We start from the raw sequence: 17,834 nt of genomic DNA, 5'->3' as shown, positions 1-17,834 counted from the left end.
CTGCTACATTCTGTAAAGAACGTGGCTAGAAGTGATGCATCTTAATTACCCTCCCCGAATAAACAGCGCACAGTGGCGGGGGGGGTCACCCAGCGCACATAACGGGCCTGGCTTCTCGAGGTTGCCTGATCTGACAACTACGATGGTCAATGTCGAGCGCGAGTGTTGACTCCTAAACTCCTACATCTTTTGTTACATCGTTTGATGCGTTTTCTTCAATGAAAAGAGACCCTGTCAGCAGGATACGGCTCTGCTCAGAAGAAGGGAAATCTGAGCAGAAAAAAAAAAAAAAAAGAAAATTAACCACTTCAATACCGGGCACTTTCACCCCCTTCCTGCCCAGGCCAATTTTCAGCTTTCAGCGCTGTCACATGAAGGACAATTGCGCGGTCATGCAACACTGTACTCAAATTAAATTTGTATCATTTTTTTGAGACAGAAAGAGCTTTCTTTTGGCGATATTGAATCACCGCTGGGTTTTTTATTTTTTGCTAAACTAACGAAAAAAAAAAAAAAAAAAAAAAAGAAGACTGAGGGACAGTTCCCACCAGAGAAACGCAGTCCAGATGCTTTTCTGCATGCGCGTTTTTGATGCATTTCTTCCACGTCTTTTTTCTTAAACCTCAAAGAGGAGGTCCACCCAAAAAAAAAAAAAAAAAAAAAAAAAAAATTAAAAGCCAGCAGCTACAAATACTGCAGCTGCCAACTTTTAATAAATGGACACTCACCTGTCCCGGGTTCCAGCGATGTTGGCAGCCGAAGCCGATCAATCGCTTGGCACTTGGCAGCTGCCGCCGCCATCTTCGGTGAGCTTTGTGGCACTTCCCGGTTCCCTACTGCGCATGCGCGAGTCATGCTGCGCATCCTAACTGGTCCCCGCTATCTCCTGGGACCCGCATGTGCCCCAGCAGACATTGCGGGATGAAAGGAAGAGGCGTAGACTCCTGTGGGAGTCTATGCCCGGAAGTGGGTGAAAAATACCTGTCTTAGACCGGTATCTGCACCCCCCTCCCCACTAAAAGGTGCCAAATGTGACACCAGAGGTTCAATTTTTGTGTGAACCTCAGCTTTAAAGATTTGTGTGTTCCAGTGCGTTTTTGTAGTGTTTTACAGCGTTCCAGTACAGTAATAAAATCAAAAGGTGCTTCAAAGTATTAGGCCCCTTTCAAACTGACTGGGGTGGGTGCAGCGTCGGCGGTAAAGTGGCGCTATTTTTAGCGCCGCTTTACAGTCGTTTTAGCAGCAGTTTTAACCCCCGCTAGCGGCCAAAAAAGGGTTAAAACCGCCCGCTGCCCCATTGATTTCAATGGGTAGGAGCGGTTTAGGAGCGATGAATACACCGCTCCAAAGATGAGGCTAGCAGGACTTTTTTCACCGTCCTGCCAGCGCACCGCTCCAGTGTGAAATCCCTCCGGCTTTCACACTGGAGTGAAAGGGGCCGGATTTTTTTCAGGCGCTACACAGGCGATATTTTTAGCACTGTATCGCCTGAAAAAACGCCCCAGTGTGAAAGGGGCCTTAGTTTAAGATTGTGCACACTTATGCAACCATATTTTAATTTTTACTTCCCTCCACCTAAAAGATTTCAGTTTGTTGTTCAACTGAGTTATACAGTTCACATTATAGGTGGAAAAAGTTCTCAAATGGATTTATCATTTTCTCATCACAGAAACTTTTTCAATGGGCAGGAGCGGTGGAGGAGCAATATAGGCTGGGCTCACACCGCTGCGGCAGCAAGAACCGGATGTGATTCGCACCGCACTGCAGTGCAAATCACATCCGATCTCTGTGCGATGCGAGTTCAGCCATACAGATAGTATGGCTGAATTCGCATCGCACCCGCCGCAAACTCGCACGGGACCCTTTTTTTGGTCCGCAGCAGAATCGGATCGCATGGGTGTTCACACCATGCGATCCAATTCCTGTCCGAGTTTGCAGATCGCACTGCGATATGCGAACTGATCTGGGGGTGTCATTAAGGTTTCACTGACACTCCCAGCAGTCCGCATAGGGCAGTGTGAACTGCTGGCGGGAGGCATGCGATGCGGGAAAACGCAGCGGATTCGCGGCGTTCCCGCATCACTCCGGTGTGAACCCAGCCTTACACACTAGAGCTGGGCGATTTTCAAAAAAACAAAAACAAAACAAAAAAATAAACAAAAACACACCTCAATTCACGATTTTAATCAAGTTTTTTTTTTTTTGATGGACACCGCACCGGTCCTGAGAAGCTGCTGTTTTTAGGCCCGCAGCATCTCAGGACCCGCACGGTGTCAGCGCCGGTCCTTGTGGAGAAAAAAAAAAAAAAAAAAAAATCACACGAAAAAAAAAAAAAAAAAAAATCGATTTGCTGAAATTTTGAATCGATTTGACCTCTCAACTCGATTCAAGATTTAAATCGTTTTTTTTTTCCCCAGGCGCCCTAATACACACCACTCCTTCCCCGCTCCAAAGATGCTGCTAGCAGGACTTTTTTTTTGCGTGTTCTGTCAGCAAGAACCGGCCGACATGTGAACCATCTATGGGTAGGCCGATTGTACCAAAAAGATAATCCATTGATCGCATTGGGTACAACCAGCGTGTCAGATTTTTGCATGCAATTATTGCCAGCGGCTATGGCCGTTAGCAGTAATCACTGTGTTCTACTGGCAGGGACGGCTCCCCCCCCGCCAGAAGAACACAAAAGCTCAGAGGGTGGGAATGCAGAAAAAAAAAATTATAATTATATATATATATATATATATATATATATATATATATATATATATATATATATATATATATATATATATATATATATATATATATATATATATAAATATATAAAATTATAATAAAAATAATTTTTTTTTTTTTTTTTTTAAATAATAAAAAAATAAAAATAATCGCTCAATTCCCCCCTATCAACACAGCCAGTTTCCTTCCTGCAACCTGTGACTGCAGGAAAGAAAAAAGTTGCATCATCTATGGCCTGCCTTATGTAGATAGCAGGGGAGTAAGAGAGGAGACAGAAATCACACTAGGTGCTTTGGATAGGGGTAAGTACACACTATAAATAGATATACCTTGTTCATTTTTTCATTCCTGAAATTTACAACCACTTCATTCATAGAGCTTAATTATCCCATGTTCTTTAGGTGGGGGGGGGGGGGGGGCTGCATTCGTTTTCTCTTTTCAGACTGAGGAATCTATGGTAAGCTGCAATACATTCCATTTTTGTTGTTGGGTTTAGATATCCCTCATAATTCCAGCCTTAGGCAATTTTCTAACAATTTCAGGCAGCTTCCGATTACAATGGAGCAGATCAAGGCCATCTACCACCTGCTGTATATGGCAGGGATGTTGGTACGTGGCCTTGATCCATTCAATCTAGCGAAAAACATCCACACAAAACCTGCCCGAACTGTGAGCACACAATCATCCGCAGAAATACTCCGGATTCCTGGTGAAGTCACTCGCCACAATTACAACCACAGAGAAGCTTCCCCTCGCCCCCCCCCCAGGAGAGATGACAGCCCCATCAGATGCATTTGCGGTTGTTAATGCTTCACACCACTGCAATTATAAACTGGGATTTACAAGACTCTCCCCATTGCTGCCCCCAATACCACCAACAACGTTCCCGAGTATGGAAAGTAGGATGCATTATTTCCCATTAATGGCAATTTATCAACAACAAGCTAAATGCTTCTGTGTCCAAAGTGCAAGATTCATGCGGGGAGGGGGGGGTGGAAGAAAGAAGACGAGCGCTAAGAAAAAGAGGTCATCAAATATTAAAAGCAACCTGTCCCCGCAAAATAAATCCATGAGACTGCTGCGCCGGAGAATGGCTTTTCTTAAAAGGAAAACGGATTTTTATAAAAGAAAGAAAACATTGAACGCGCATTTAACGTTATTAAAAAATAAAAATAACTACCGTATTTATCGGTGTATAACACACACAGTCATTTTAAGAGGGAAGTTTCAGGAAAAGTAAAAAATAAATAAAAAATTTAAAAATTTTAAATAAGGAACTTTGAAGCAAAATAAGGGTCAGTGCCCATCTGCAGCCTCACTATTGCCATCAGTGAAGCCTGATCAATGCCCATCTGCAAACTCACCATTGCCATCAATGCCCATCTGCAGCCTCACCATTGCCATCAGTGCAGCCTGATCAATGCCCATCTGCAGCCTCACCATTGCCATCAGTGCAGCCTGATCAATGCCCATCTGCAGCCTCACCATTGCCCTCAGTGCAGCCTGATCAATGCCCATCTGCAACCTCACCACTGCTATCAGTGAAGCCTGATCAATGCCCATCTGCAAACTCACTATTGCCATCAATGCCCATCTGCAGCCCCACCATTGCCATCAGCGCAGCCTGATCAATGCCCATCTGCAGCCTGATCAATGTCCATCTGCAGCCTGATCAATGCCCATCTGCAGCCTGATCAATGCCCATCTGCAGCCTGATCAATGCCCATCTGCAGCCTGATCAATGCCCATCTGCAGCCTGATCAATGCCCATCTGCAGCCTGATCAATGCCCATCTGCAGCCTGATCAATGCCCATCTGCAGCCTCACCACTGCCATCAGTGAAGCCTGATCAATGCCCATCTGCAGCCATACCACTGCCATCAGTGAAGCCTGATCAATGCCCATCTGCAGCCTCACCATTGCCCTCAGTGCAGCCTGATCAATGCCCATCTGCAACCTCACCACTGCTATCAGTGAAGCCTGATCAATGCCCATCTGCAAACTCACTATTGCCATCAATGCCCATCTGCAGCCCCACCATTGCCATCAGCACAGCCTGATCAATGCCCATCTGCAGCCTGATCAATGCCCATCTGCAGCCTGATCAATGCCCATCTGCAGCCTCACCATTGCCATCAGCGCAGCCTGATCAATGATAATCTGCAGCCTGATCAATGTCCATCTGCAGCCTGATCAATGTCCATCTGCAGCCTGATCAATGCCCATCTGCAGCCTGATCAATGCCCATCTGCAGCCTGATCAATGCCCATCTGCAGCCTGATCAATGCCCATCTGCAGCCTCACCACTGCCATCAGTGAAGCCTGATCAATGCCCATCTGCAGCCATACCACTGCCATCAGTGAAGCCTGATCAATGCCCATCTGCAGCCTCACCATTGCCATCAATACAGCTTGATCAATGCCCATCTGCAGCCTCACCATTGCCATCAATACAGCCTGATCAATGCCCATCTGCAGCCTAGAGGGGACAGGGAGGGGGGGGGGGGGTGGGACGAGCATGGACAGATCACATACAGTGAGAATCTCCTATGATAGACAGAACAGTGGTCCAATGGCGGCCCAGGAGACGGGGCTTCCTATTACAGAGGCCGCCAAGTAAACAGGAGATTCTCATTGTATGCAATCTGACGGCGCTCGTCTCGCCCCCCTCCGAGGCAGCTAAAATTGAAATATTGGCGTATAACAAGCACGCGCTATTTGCGCCCGATTTTCATTGTGAAAAAGCGAGTGTTATACGCTAATAAAGACAGTAACTAGAAAAAAAAAAAAAAAAAGTTAAACACATTTCAGACCGAACCCAGATGCAAATTTTGAAAGCCAACAATTTTTTTTTTACATTTCTGCAGTCCTATTTGTCTCCACCATCTCCTTCCTAAATCTTGTTCTCTCTGGAAGTCTGCACAAAGCTTGAGGTAACATTATAGCCATCCCCTGCACAGTGCCCAAGTTTGCTGCTGTGAGGCTTTCCTCTTCAGAGATAATAACTTGGGACTACAGGGGTGCAGTATGTCTCTCAGCTTCCCCATAAAGTGACTTGGGCTGGCCATACTTGACACAATTTTCATTTTTTTTTTACCAAAGCAATACAATACACAAGGTCAAACCTAAATACGTTCAATTTGTATGCAATCAGGCAGGCCCGTGCACTAGTTGAAGGTAAATCTAAAAAGGCAATTGAACTAGAAAATTGTATAATGTATGGCCAGCTTCAGAGTGGCGCTCCAAGCGCCAATGGTAATGCTCCACTGATCTGGGGGCTGGAATCCACAGAGCCCATCCAAGCCCACTACACTCCAATCAGCCTATATGTTAGGCAAGGATCAAGAAAGGCCAGTGTCTCAACTCCTCCCAGGCCACGCCCCCTGACACATTTCATCCCACCCACAGGGCTTAGTCAGAGGTCTGAACCACATCCAAGTTTGATTCTCCCCCCCCCCCCCCCCCCATTGGTCTGCATTCTCTCCAGACACACTTCTCTGCCAACTAGACCAGCGATGGCAGTTTGTGTATATACAGTAGTCATCTATGAAGGGTTCTGTGCTCCAACACAGTTTGCACTGAAGCAAACTGTAGCGGGCCACCTCTTCCAAGTGGTCCCGGAAACGCTTAACCCATCCTGGGTACTCTCACTATACATATAAAAAATGCCACAAGGGGGTGAACCACACCCAGGACCAGTTAAAAGTGCCAGTGAGACCACACCCCAAGACTGGTCAAAGCGCGATATTGCCACGCACACACTCCTGCAAATGGCTGTAGTAATGCTGGCTGCTTGTCAGGGCTGGGCTCAGCCCCTCCTTCACCAATCAGCTGTCGGCTAATTGCCAGCTCCTATCTCTCCACAGTTACTCAGCTGTTGATGATCCTGCTCGTCAGTCCTGCCTACTTAAGCCGTCCAGTCCCGAGGTTCTCTGCCCTCGCCTTGGTCAAACATCCCAGAAACTATCTCCTGTGTTCCTGTTCAAGACTGGCTTTGCTGACATCCCTTCTGGCTCCAGATCCTGCTTGCTGTTCCAGTGTATTGATCCCTGACTTCTGGCTTGGCTGACTATCCGTTCCGGTTACTGAACTTTGGCTATGTTTTGACCAGGTTTGTTCTTTTATTATTAAACAAGTGTGATTTAACTGTACTTCTGTCTCGGTCTGATTTCATGGTTTCTGATAGTGCTGTAATGACCACTGGCTGGAAACCGCAGACAATCCGAGTGATGAAACGTCAACTGCACACCAAGGATTCCTCAGAATGGGCCAAAGCTTTATTTACATGATCACACAGTAAACATATAGCAACATTTCAGAGCCACACAGGACCCCTTCCTCAGGTAAGTGACTGCTTGCCTGACAAAGGAGCCCTGCAACGTTGCCGTATGTATGTGAATAAAGCTTTGGAATCTTCTGAGGAATCCTTGGTGTGCCGATGACGTTTCTTCACTCAAAGACTGGACCGACTAGAGAAGACAGACTCTCCTACTCAGAGATCAGTTTAAGGATTGTGCTGCAAAAGTTAGTGTGTGCCAAAGCTCCATTTTAGATAGATAGCAAGTTCCACCTGTCATTTTGACAGCAGAGATTTGCCAGAATTTTTTGCATGGAAGTAAGCTAGAGATAGGTTGTGCCATATACGCTCTGTGCACTGGAGATTAAGTATTCTTGGGCATTTGTCATACATCCTAAACTGATGGAAAAAAAAATAAAAAATAAACAACCCACACACCCATGACGTTTACATCAGGTTTTTTTTTGTTTTTTTTTGTTTTTTTAACTCCACTTGCAACCACTTGAGTGCCAGATTCATTTTTTTCCATGTAAACACAGACAGTTGTTCTTTTAAATAAATTTTTCATCCAAAAAAATAAAAAAAAATAGGGCTTTGATTCTCCACTCGCCCTCCTTTCCTCTGGAATAGGGCATAGTCTTTTATATTTTTTTATGTTAAGTCCGTCCCTCTCTGCCTCCCTATTCACATCACTCGCCTTAGGCGAATACTGCGCACTTTGCCCGCTGTGCCTCCCATACATCACATATCCCAGGAGGCATAGGCTTTTACTGGACGAACAGGAGGAGGAGGCGGGTCTATCGGCGCATCATGGAGAGGCCCGCCCGCTGAACCCAGAAATGCCAGCGAGCCTCTCTGACAGCAGAGAAAACCTGGCGGTGCAGGACGGAGCAGTGGCCAGGTATGAGAGGATCTCAGTGGGTCAACGCTGGATCCAATGGAAGTGAGAGTATCTGAAATGTCAAAATACCATTATCAGGTGAGGGGAAAAAAATAAAAAATAAAATAAAAAATGTTATAATATATATATATATATATATATATATATATATATATATATATATATATAATTTTTTTTTTTTTTTACATATACACACACATAATATATATAAAATAATGGGGAGTCCGGCCACAGTTCCTCTTTAATACAAGACCGCTTGATAATTAATTTTGTCTAAAGGATACAAATGAACACAACGGGGTTGATTTATTAAAGGCAAATAGACTGTGTACTTTGCAAGTGCAGTTGCTCCAGAGCTTAGTAAATAAGCTGAAATTTTACTTTGCAAAGAATACCCAATTAAGTGCAAGAAAAATAAATAAATAAACCACAGCATTTTTGCTTGCACATGATTGGATGGTGGAAGTCAGCAGAGCTCTCCCTCATTCGCTAAGCTCTGGAGCAACTGCACAGCCTATATGCCTTTAGTAAAATCAACGCCATTGCAACATATATAATTTATGATCTATTTTGGCCATCGAGCAATGGATACAGACGGGTTGCTATGGCCAACTCTGCTGCAAAACATACTGCGAGCTCTGCTCTGCCGTGCGGTTTAAGCCTTAAATGGGGTTAAAAAGCGACGGCCATTTCAAAAGGGTGGCAATTTCTTCTCTCTTTCTGCGCAATGCAGCAGAAATGACTTGAGAGCTGTAAGTCACTGTGTGACTAATAACAATAAAATATATGTAAGAATTACACATCTATAAATGGCGCGGCCAAGATAAGAATGAGACCGATGTGCGTTCTGTACTTCAAAACAAGCAATGGAGTCGTGCCTGGCTGATGACACTTACCTCCAAAATACGTGCAGCGGAGAAAATAACTTTATATCTAAATTGTCCATAGAAGATGCATTGTGTCCTATCAAGTAGATGGAGGAACGGAATGATGTCTGCTCTATGGGGCCTCGTTCTCGCTATCGCCTTGTAATGATACCGACGGCACATCACATTACAGTTTATCTGTCCTGGCACAATTAGATTAACCGTTTAAATGTCCTGACCGTTCCTGTGTGCCTTGGAAGGTTACTGGAGAAGATTGGTCTGGGATCAGCGGGATGATGAGCAACACAGCAAACATTGAGTTCATCTTTACCTGTACTGTTCTATATAAAACCTTATGAAAAAAATAAAAATAATTATATATATATATATATATATATATATATATTTATTATATATATATATTTATTATATATATATATATATATATATATATATATATATATATTCCTGGAGGATACTAATGATCACATTACCGCTCTCTTCTTCCTGCAGGTTGATAAGCGGCCTGATCACAGCAATGTCTTCATTCATTGGAGAATTTAGCGACAGAAATTTCTTACTGATCCTGGAGGTTACTTTAAACAAATAGCTATAACTAAAGCTTAACCACTTAAGCACCGCCCCCGCGTACATATACTGCGATTGGACACAGCGGGAGCCAATCAGCAGGTCTGGCAGCCACCTGCGATCATTCGCTGGACAGACAGAGCAGCGGTCTGCCTATGTAAACAATGCAGACTGTCGTGTGTGTGTGTGTGTAAGAGAGCGAGAGAGCACAAGCTTTTTTTTTTCCCCAAAACCAGGTAAAAATTCAGATGCTTGCATTTTAAAATACATTTAAGGAGGAACCCCCCCCCCCCCCCCCCCAAGTCTGGCTGCATCCATTTTAACTGTGGGTAGCTGGAGCCGCTGTCTGTTCACTTCCTGGATTTACACAGAGGCAAACCTCCAGCTCTGCAGCTCTCATTGGCCCTCTTATGACTCACCCCTCCCACCCTCTTCCTGGCAAACTCTCACAGAGTGAGAGAGAGCTGCACATGATGCCATAAGCCTAGGCCAGTGATGGCGAACCTTGGCACCCCAGATGTTTTGGAACTACATTGCCCATGATGCTCTGGCACTCTGCAGTGTACTGGAGTGTCATGGGAAATGTAGTTCCAAAACATCTGGGGTGCCAAGGTTCGCCATCACTGGCCTAGGCTAATGACTAGACAACAGGAAGTGGGCTGTATAAGGTATTTAGTGGCAGAAATTTTTTTTTACTATCCAAAGTTAAAACAACAAGAGCAGAAGATATAATAGATGGAAAGATGAAAAAATTACTGAAGGTCCGCTTTAATGATGTATTAATGAATACAGAATGAAAAATTAAAAGCAACTTTTTTTTATTTTTTTTTGGATAGAGTGGAGAGAGATAAGAACCCCCTGCTGGGTTTTTATTGCCGCCTGAGCCCCCATTAGGGAGATTCGCACTCTTGCTTTGTCCCATTTACTATTATCACAGAGAGTGGAAGTAGAAAAGAATCCCAAGTCTTGGGTTGTCACTAGAACAGGAATAGGTGGGAACTCTTAACGTAGGACACTAGTTCTGGTGAAAACCAGGAATTGCCTGGAGAGATTTCCTCTCATTTGCCACTTGGCTGTAAGACAGGAAGTGAAGGGGAATCTCCCCCATGGGACACAGATGTCAAAAAAAAAAAAAAAAATTATATATTATTATACACATTTTTTTTTTAATATATTTCTAAATAATTTATAATATATATATATATATATTTATTATTTATATAATTTTTTTTTTTTTTTATTAAAACGGTTTTAAAACTTTTTATTATAACCTTCCCTTGCTCTACTGAAAATGGAAAAATTATTGTGCCTTTCATTTGTTTTTTTGCTTGCAGTTTAACTTAAAAAAAAAATAAAAAAAAAAAATAAAAAAACCCTTGTGCTACTGATGTGCATTTTGCCATGATTTTGATCTGCATAAAAACCAAAACAAATATTTCACCCAAGGCCTCTACAACATCACGAAGCAAGAATCCTGCAGCCCTGCTGGGTACCGCAACTAAAAAAACCCAGCATGCGGGCGCTGAGAGGGATGAATACAGATAGCGCTGGAAGACACAGCCATCTCAGATCAGCGGCAGACACCTTCCCAGGGGGCCCCCCGGCTGCTACCAGACTTCCTACCTGGCATTGCTGCGGGCCGCAGCTGACGGCGATAATTTCGCTGACTATCTTCTTCTCCTTTAATCTGACGGCTTCTTCCACGGCAATCTCGCAGAAGGGATTCATCGAGTGTTTCACCCCGTCGGTCACCACACCGGTCTTATCCGGCTTCACTCGGACCTGCGAGCACAAAAGATAATACATTTCATCCTGGTATCTTATACGTGGTCGGCACCGTGAGGAGGCCATTTATACAAAATATAGGCTACAGAGGACAGATAAAGAAAATGTCACATTCTTATTTGTATTGTACAAACAGTAGAATAAAAACCTCAAAAAACAATATACATACATACAACTCCCATTGAAGCTGCATGCAGGTAGGTGTAGGCACTTGTATTTATCCACTTAAAAAGGAGCTCGAAATTGGTTGTAGTTCTCCTGTGGATCACAGGGGTGTAGTTTGTGTTGCCCTCCTGGGACCCATTTTCTCAGCTGACAGCGGGCTTAAGCCTGTAGTCTGCTGATGTCACCGAGCCGGTCCAGGCTTGGGCTAGATCGCAACAATGAAGTTGGGATCCACCCACATGTCTGGACCAGCACCCGGCTCAGCGAGCCACTGAAGAGCCCGAGATGGTCGTCCCTCCACAGCCCAGAGCTCCAGTGAGCTGGGGGACTGAGCAAACAGCGGTGGCTGACAGTCACCAGCTCTATACTCATAGAACCTTGAGAACTGAGCAATCAGCGGTGTTTTGATCGCTCTGTTCTCAGTGTTAGAGCCACCTGGGGGGGGGGGGGGGGGGATGCAGCATTGGACCGGTGATGCATCCACCTAGGTAAGTAGGATTCTGCAAAAAAAATAAAAAATAACACACAGGAGGAGAAGTATGGGAATGTTTTTTTATTTTTATTTTATTTATTTTTTTGCTAGAAAACTTCTTAGAACTCCCAAACATTGTATATGTTTTTTTTTTAAAGTAGAGGCCCCTAGAGAATAAAATAGTGGGTGTTGCAAATTTTTATGTCACATGGTATTTGCACAGCAGTTTTTTGGGAATATATATATATATATATATATATATATATATATATATATATATATATATATATATATATATATATATATATATATATAATCTCCACTAATTTCTCTTTTATGCTGGCCATACATTACACAATTTTCTTATTTAATTTCCTTTAGATTTACCTTCAACTATGTAGTGCAAGGGCCTGCCTGATTGCATACCAATGGAAAGTGTTTAAGTGAGACCTCATATATGCTTTTGGTAAATCTAAAGGAAAATTGTATAATGTGCTAATGATATTACCGTTTACAGTTTGCCATGTTTAGGATAATGTGATCAGGCTCTTATCTGATTTTGTGTGGTATATATTTTCTCTGTGGAGTTACAATAAAATCAGTTCCAGTTTGCACCTAAGCTAGTGTCATCTAGTTCTTGGGTGCAATATTCAGCTATAATACCTGGTTCCTGATTGCAGGAAGCTGTATTTTGGTGGAAGCACCCAAGCTGGGTGCCAGGCAGTCTGACAGACACAGACAGACAGACAGACAGACACACACACACACACCTTAACTATGGGGTTTTACCAACCCTGCAAACTACAAATGTAAAATTAACCCTTACTGTTCCGAGTCCCCTATAAGGCCTCAACACATCAGTGTGAATGTGGTTTACCTGCACCGTGGGTGCAGAGCAGTGTACCCGTGGCTTTCCTGCGGGTTAGCTGCTCTTTGCCCTAGACTTCTATTATATCTTCCAGGTGTCGTACATTTTTAGAAAGCGAACCAAACCCGCAGGATAGAATAAAAGTCTATGGCCAAGCGCAGCAAACCTGCAGGAAAGCTACAATGCACCCACGATGTGGGTAAACTGCAACAGATCAGTGTGAAAGCAGCCCTATACTATTATGCCCCGTGTATTTCTTCACACAGACATGAAGATCTCTTCTTTCCTGCTGCTGGCACCCCTCTCTGGAAACCGCTAGCCAGGATAAGGCCCCTTTCACACGGGGCTGTCCGTATTTAGCATCCGCTTGCTCAGCAGGGATTGATTCGTTGATCCCCGCTGAGCTGGTGGATGACAAGTCCGTTCCTGACCTGTCAGAGTCCGCTCTCCCCTTTGGGAGGGGGGTGGGGGCAGGGGAAATCAAATGATTATAGACCGCATGTCGTTTTTCATCCAATCCGTCAGAAGGATGGAAAATGGGGTTTCCATCAGTCTAGATTTTGAGGAGAGGATCGGATATCAGCGCTGACATCCGTCACTCCATAGACCTGTATGAAGCGACTGTTCAGATCTGCCTAAAAAAAAAAAAAAAAACCTGACAGGCGGATCTGAACGGTCTGCACATGTGAAAGGGGCCTAAGAGGTGGCGTGCAGTTGGCACCACCCTGCATGGGACAGGAGTCAGCACTACAGAGGAGGCATCAGCTTATGCGGCTCTTGCTTCCTTCCAACTTTACAAGTAGTCCCTCAGCATTGCACTCCGTTTGATGCTCTGGAATGGCAGGTCAGCAAGCCCACACCGCGATCTACCAGTTACCTGGCTGCGATCTACTGGTAGGTCACGATGTGGGTTGCTGACCCCCACCCTACACTGTCTCATAGTGAAGTATGCAGAGCTGAGGCTGTCAATCACCTGCTGTGTCCCCGAGGATTGCTTGGCGCCTGCCTGAACTGTCAGAAGCGACTCATGCTGACAACAGAGGAAGGAGATCGACGGGACTCCCAATAAGTGCTGTTGTCACAGTCAGACCCGGGTGACCAGTAACTAGAGCAGCAGAGAGGCTTCCACTGACCAGCAGGATAAGTATACAAGCAGGTCACCCTGACGGATGACAAAGGTTCCCCCGAGGCACGGGGTCAAAGCACCAACCTGGTAGTCACCAGAGCTCCTAATGATGGAGATGGGCTTTGCTGGGTGTTAGTATCATCAGGTAGCGGTCCTCAGGATCGCCCCACCAGGAGGCGAGAAAGCCGGGGTCCAGTAGCAGATCGGGATCAAGCAGAAGCATAGTGAGTAGTGGAGTTACAAAAAATATATATATTTTGTTTTTTCTTGCTTTTGAGAAGGAAAAAAAAAAAAAAAAAAAAAAAAAAAAAAAAAAAAAAAAAGGAAGAAAAAAAGAGGATGGGGGGGGGGGGGGGCACCAGAGCCCCCTTTTCCAGCAACTCAGGTATGGAGCACCTTCGATATACACGCTGCATTTCCTCATCTTGAAGCTCATTTTTTCATTTTGGCGATGATGCGCCTTTAAAATACATCTAAACCCAAAAACTTGATGACATTTACTTTACTAAACCATTTCATATCAACTAATTCCTGTTTATTTTTCCTAAAAGACCATTTTAATTATTTTTTTGCATCTCTGAGCTGCTGATCCTATCAAGCCTCTGGAGTTCAGTTTGAAAACTGAAGATTTTCCATGTGATATAGAGAACATTTAGAAATGTTAATTGTGACCAAGAAGAAAGAAAGAAAAGAAAGAAGAAAAGAAAGAAGAAAAGGAAAGAAAGAAGAAAAGGAAAGAAAGAAGAAAAGGAAAGAAAGAAGAAAAGGAAAGAAAGAAGAAAAGGAAAGAAAGAAGAAAAGGAAAGAAAGAAGAAAAGGAAAGAAAGAAGAAAAGGAAAGAAAGAAGAAAAGGAAAGAAAGAAGAAAAGGAAAGAAAGAAGAAAAGGAAAGAAAGAAGAAAAGGAAAGAAAGAAGAAAAGGAAAGAGAAGAAAAGGAAAAGGAAAGAAAGAGAAAAGAAAAGAAAGATAGCCCAGCCTTTGTCTGGAATGCCTCCCAAAAATTCAGCGCACATCCTGGTAAGCGCTTTTGCCTGGGCACTCCTGTATTGCAGCCTCTTATACTTAAAATCAAACACTGCAGATATACAGTTAACTTTATCCAAAACAAAAAAAAAAAAGGCTTTGCATTGAGTGGGGAGAGATTAGAACCTCTGTCAGGTTTTTATTGCCGTCTGTGTCCCAGTTAGGGACATTCAGCCACTCTTTGGCCCGCTTATGATAATCAAAAGTAAAAAGAAAATCCCAATATTTTGGGTTGCCACCAGAACAGGAATAGAAGTGAAATCTTCCAATGGGGACACCCTCACTTTGGAGGAATTTCCTCTCACGTCTTGTTTTGGCTGTGGGACACAAAGTAGAGAAAATTCTCCACTATGGGACACAGATGGCAAAAAATAAAAAATAAACACCTGATAGGAGTTGGAACTAGTGATTAGAGCTGCACGATTAATCGTCAATAAAGATGAGCTCCGGCGTGCTTGCACAGCCCACGTGCAGAGCTTTGGCCTAGCTCCAGAGCGGCGGCCATCTTGGTGCACCCATTTACAATGTGATCGCTCCATCAAATGTCATGACTCCGGTTCCTCTCTCCACTCTGTGTACAGTGGAGGGGAGAGATCGGATGGCAGCAGCTCTGTGGGTTGGATCTGTAGTGCCCACAGCGCTGCTCTGTGACAAGTGCAGTCACTGCCATCCCTCCATACCCTGCCAATATTACAGTTGGGGAGATGTACATTACAGTGGGGACTATATGGTGGTGGAATTTTCACAGGGTGTATAATTATATATATATATATATATATATATATATATATATATATATATATATATATATATATATATATATATATATATATATATATATATTAGGGCTGCAACTAACGATTATTTTCATAATCGATTACTAACATTTAATAAAAAAAAAAAAAAGTAATTTTGCTGCGATTTGCATTTTTACATATTATTTTGGCCAATTTGTTGTTGGGCAGATTAAAAAACAAATTGTGTTATTACATACTTTTCTGCAGCTTCTCCATTGAAGTCTATTGAACCAAAAAAAACAAAATAGCACCATCTTGCGTTAAAAAAAAAAAAGTCCTTGTCTTTTCCAAATACGCAGCAGCTGAAAAAATCATGGATGTGAACACGTCCCATAGGAAACCATGTAAATGAACTGTGTTTCTGCAAAAAGCACCAAAAAACACAGAGGTGTAACCCAGACCTGAGATGTTTTGTAACATAATGGGGTTAAAAAAAACAAAAATTAGTACAAAGAGAGCAAATAATCGCAACTGTAAGCCCTTGTACACATGGTCGGACATTCAGACAACAAAATCCGTCGGATTTTGTCCGAAACTTGTGTTGTATACACACGGTCGGAAAATCCGATCGTACGTAACGTGATGGCGTTATTTCGTTACGATGGGACTACGTTCATACTAGTAGCCAATAGCTTTGGTCAAGGAATTTGATCTGAGCATGCGTGGCACTTTGATCGGAATTCTCTACACACAATCGGACAAAGTCCGATCGGATCATGTTGTCGGAAAGTTTTATAGCACAGCTCTAAAACTTTATCCGTCGGATATTCCGATGGAAACAGTCCGATAGAGCCCACACACTGCCGGATTATCCGACAACATGGTCCGATCGGACATTTTATGTCGAAATGTCTGACCGTGTGTACAAGGGCTAACGGGTTCATTTTTTACTATGGGACAGTGAAAGTAATATTTACAGTAGCGATTTGCTCTTTTTGTACTATAAAGGGCTAATTTTAGTTTTTTTTAACCCCATTATGTTAGTGGCCGATTAATCGATTACTATTTTCATAATCGATTAGTTGTTTCGGAGATATATATATATATATATATATATATATAGATATATATATATATATATATATATCTATCTATATATATATATATCTATCTATATATATATCCGAAATTGCAGGCGAAAATGCCCTTTTCGTCAATTTGCCAAAAGAGAAAAACGGCCGATAATAAAGCCGGAAATGGGGCGTGGCCTGGGTGCCACCCATCATGAAAAGCTAGATCATGCTATAAATGCAGGAGAGCCGCCTCCGCCGCCTGTTTGATCACAGCGCCGGGAACATCGCAGCTTTCATTTCAACAGCTGTGTGTTCCCCGGCCGTGCGCCGTCACATACAGCCCCTCCCCCCGGGCACTTTGATAGACAGATCACCCGCAGGATTGGACGGATGATCTGTCTATCAAAGTGCCCGGACAAGGGGGAGGGGCTGTATGTGACGGTGCACGGCCGGGAACACACAGCTATTGAAATGAAAGCTGTGATGTTTCTGGCGCTGTGATCAAACAGGCGACGGAGGCGGCTCTCCTCTCTTCCCCTTCACAGGCTAGCTGCAATGGGGGACACTGGCTGGCTGCATCTGACGGGCACTGGTGAGGCTGCATTGATCTCCTGTACAAAAATATTTTGGTATCGGTTTTTAGCCTAGTGCATTTTCGGTATCGGCACCAAAAAAACCTAATTATATTATATATATATATATATATATATATATATCACACACACACATACACACATACATACAAACACAAATACACACACACACTTTTTTTAAATAATAATAAAAATGCTATAAACATATCCCCTATTTTGCAGATGCTATACTTTTGCGCAAACCAATCAAGTGCTGACTGATTTTTTTTTTTTTTTTTTTTTTTTTTTTTACCAAAAATATGTAGAAGAATACATATTGGCCTAAACTGAAAAATGTTTTTTTTTTTTCCCCCAAAATATTTGTTTATAGCGCAAAAAATAAAAACCGCAGGAGGTGATCAAAGACCCCCAAAAGAAAGCTCTATTTGTGGGAAAAAAAAAGGATGTCAATTTTGTTTGGGTACAACGTCGCACGACCGCACAATTGACAGTTAAAGCGACTCAGTGCCGATTCGCTAAAAATGGCCCGGTCATTCAGCAGCCAAATCTTGCAGGACTGAAGTGATTAAAGCGGTGCAATGCTGTAAAATAGAGAATAACAAAA

General features: G+C 43.2%; 1 protein-coding gene across 1 annotated transcript in view; it reads right to left on the bottom strand.

Moving 5' to 3' along the window:
• ETFB (electron transfer flavoprotein subunit beta) overlaps window positions 1-17,834 on the bottom strand; it is a 101,343-nt gene that overhangs the window by 69,823 nt on the left and 13,686 nt on the right. Inside the window, exon 2 of the mRNA XM_077456586.1 lies at window positions 11,012-11,170. Within this exon, the coding sequence (XP_077312712.1) occupies window positions 11,012-11,170 (159 nt within the window). The remainder of the gene's footprint in view (window positions 1-11,011; window positions 11,171-17,834) is intronic.

Source organism: Lithobates pipiens, unplaced genomic scaffold (genome assembly GCF_037356315.1).
Source record: "Lithobates pipiens isolate NorthernLeopardFrog02 unplaced genomic scaffold, aLitPip1_a1.2 Scaffold_27, whole genome shotgun sequence".
Taxonomy (NCBI): domain Eukaryota; kingdom Metazoa; phylum Chordata; class Amphibia; order Anura; family Ranidae; genus Lithobates; species Lithobates pipiens.
The sequence above is the reverse complement of the archived record's forward strand: the minus strand, read 5'-3'. Positions and strand labels throughout refer to the sequence as shown.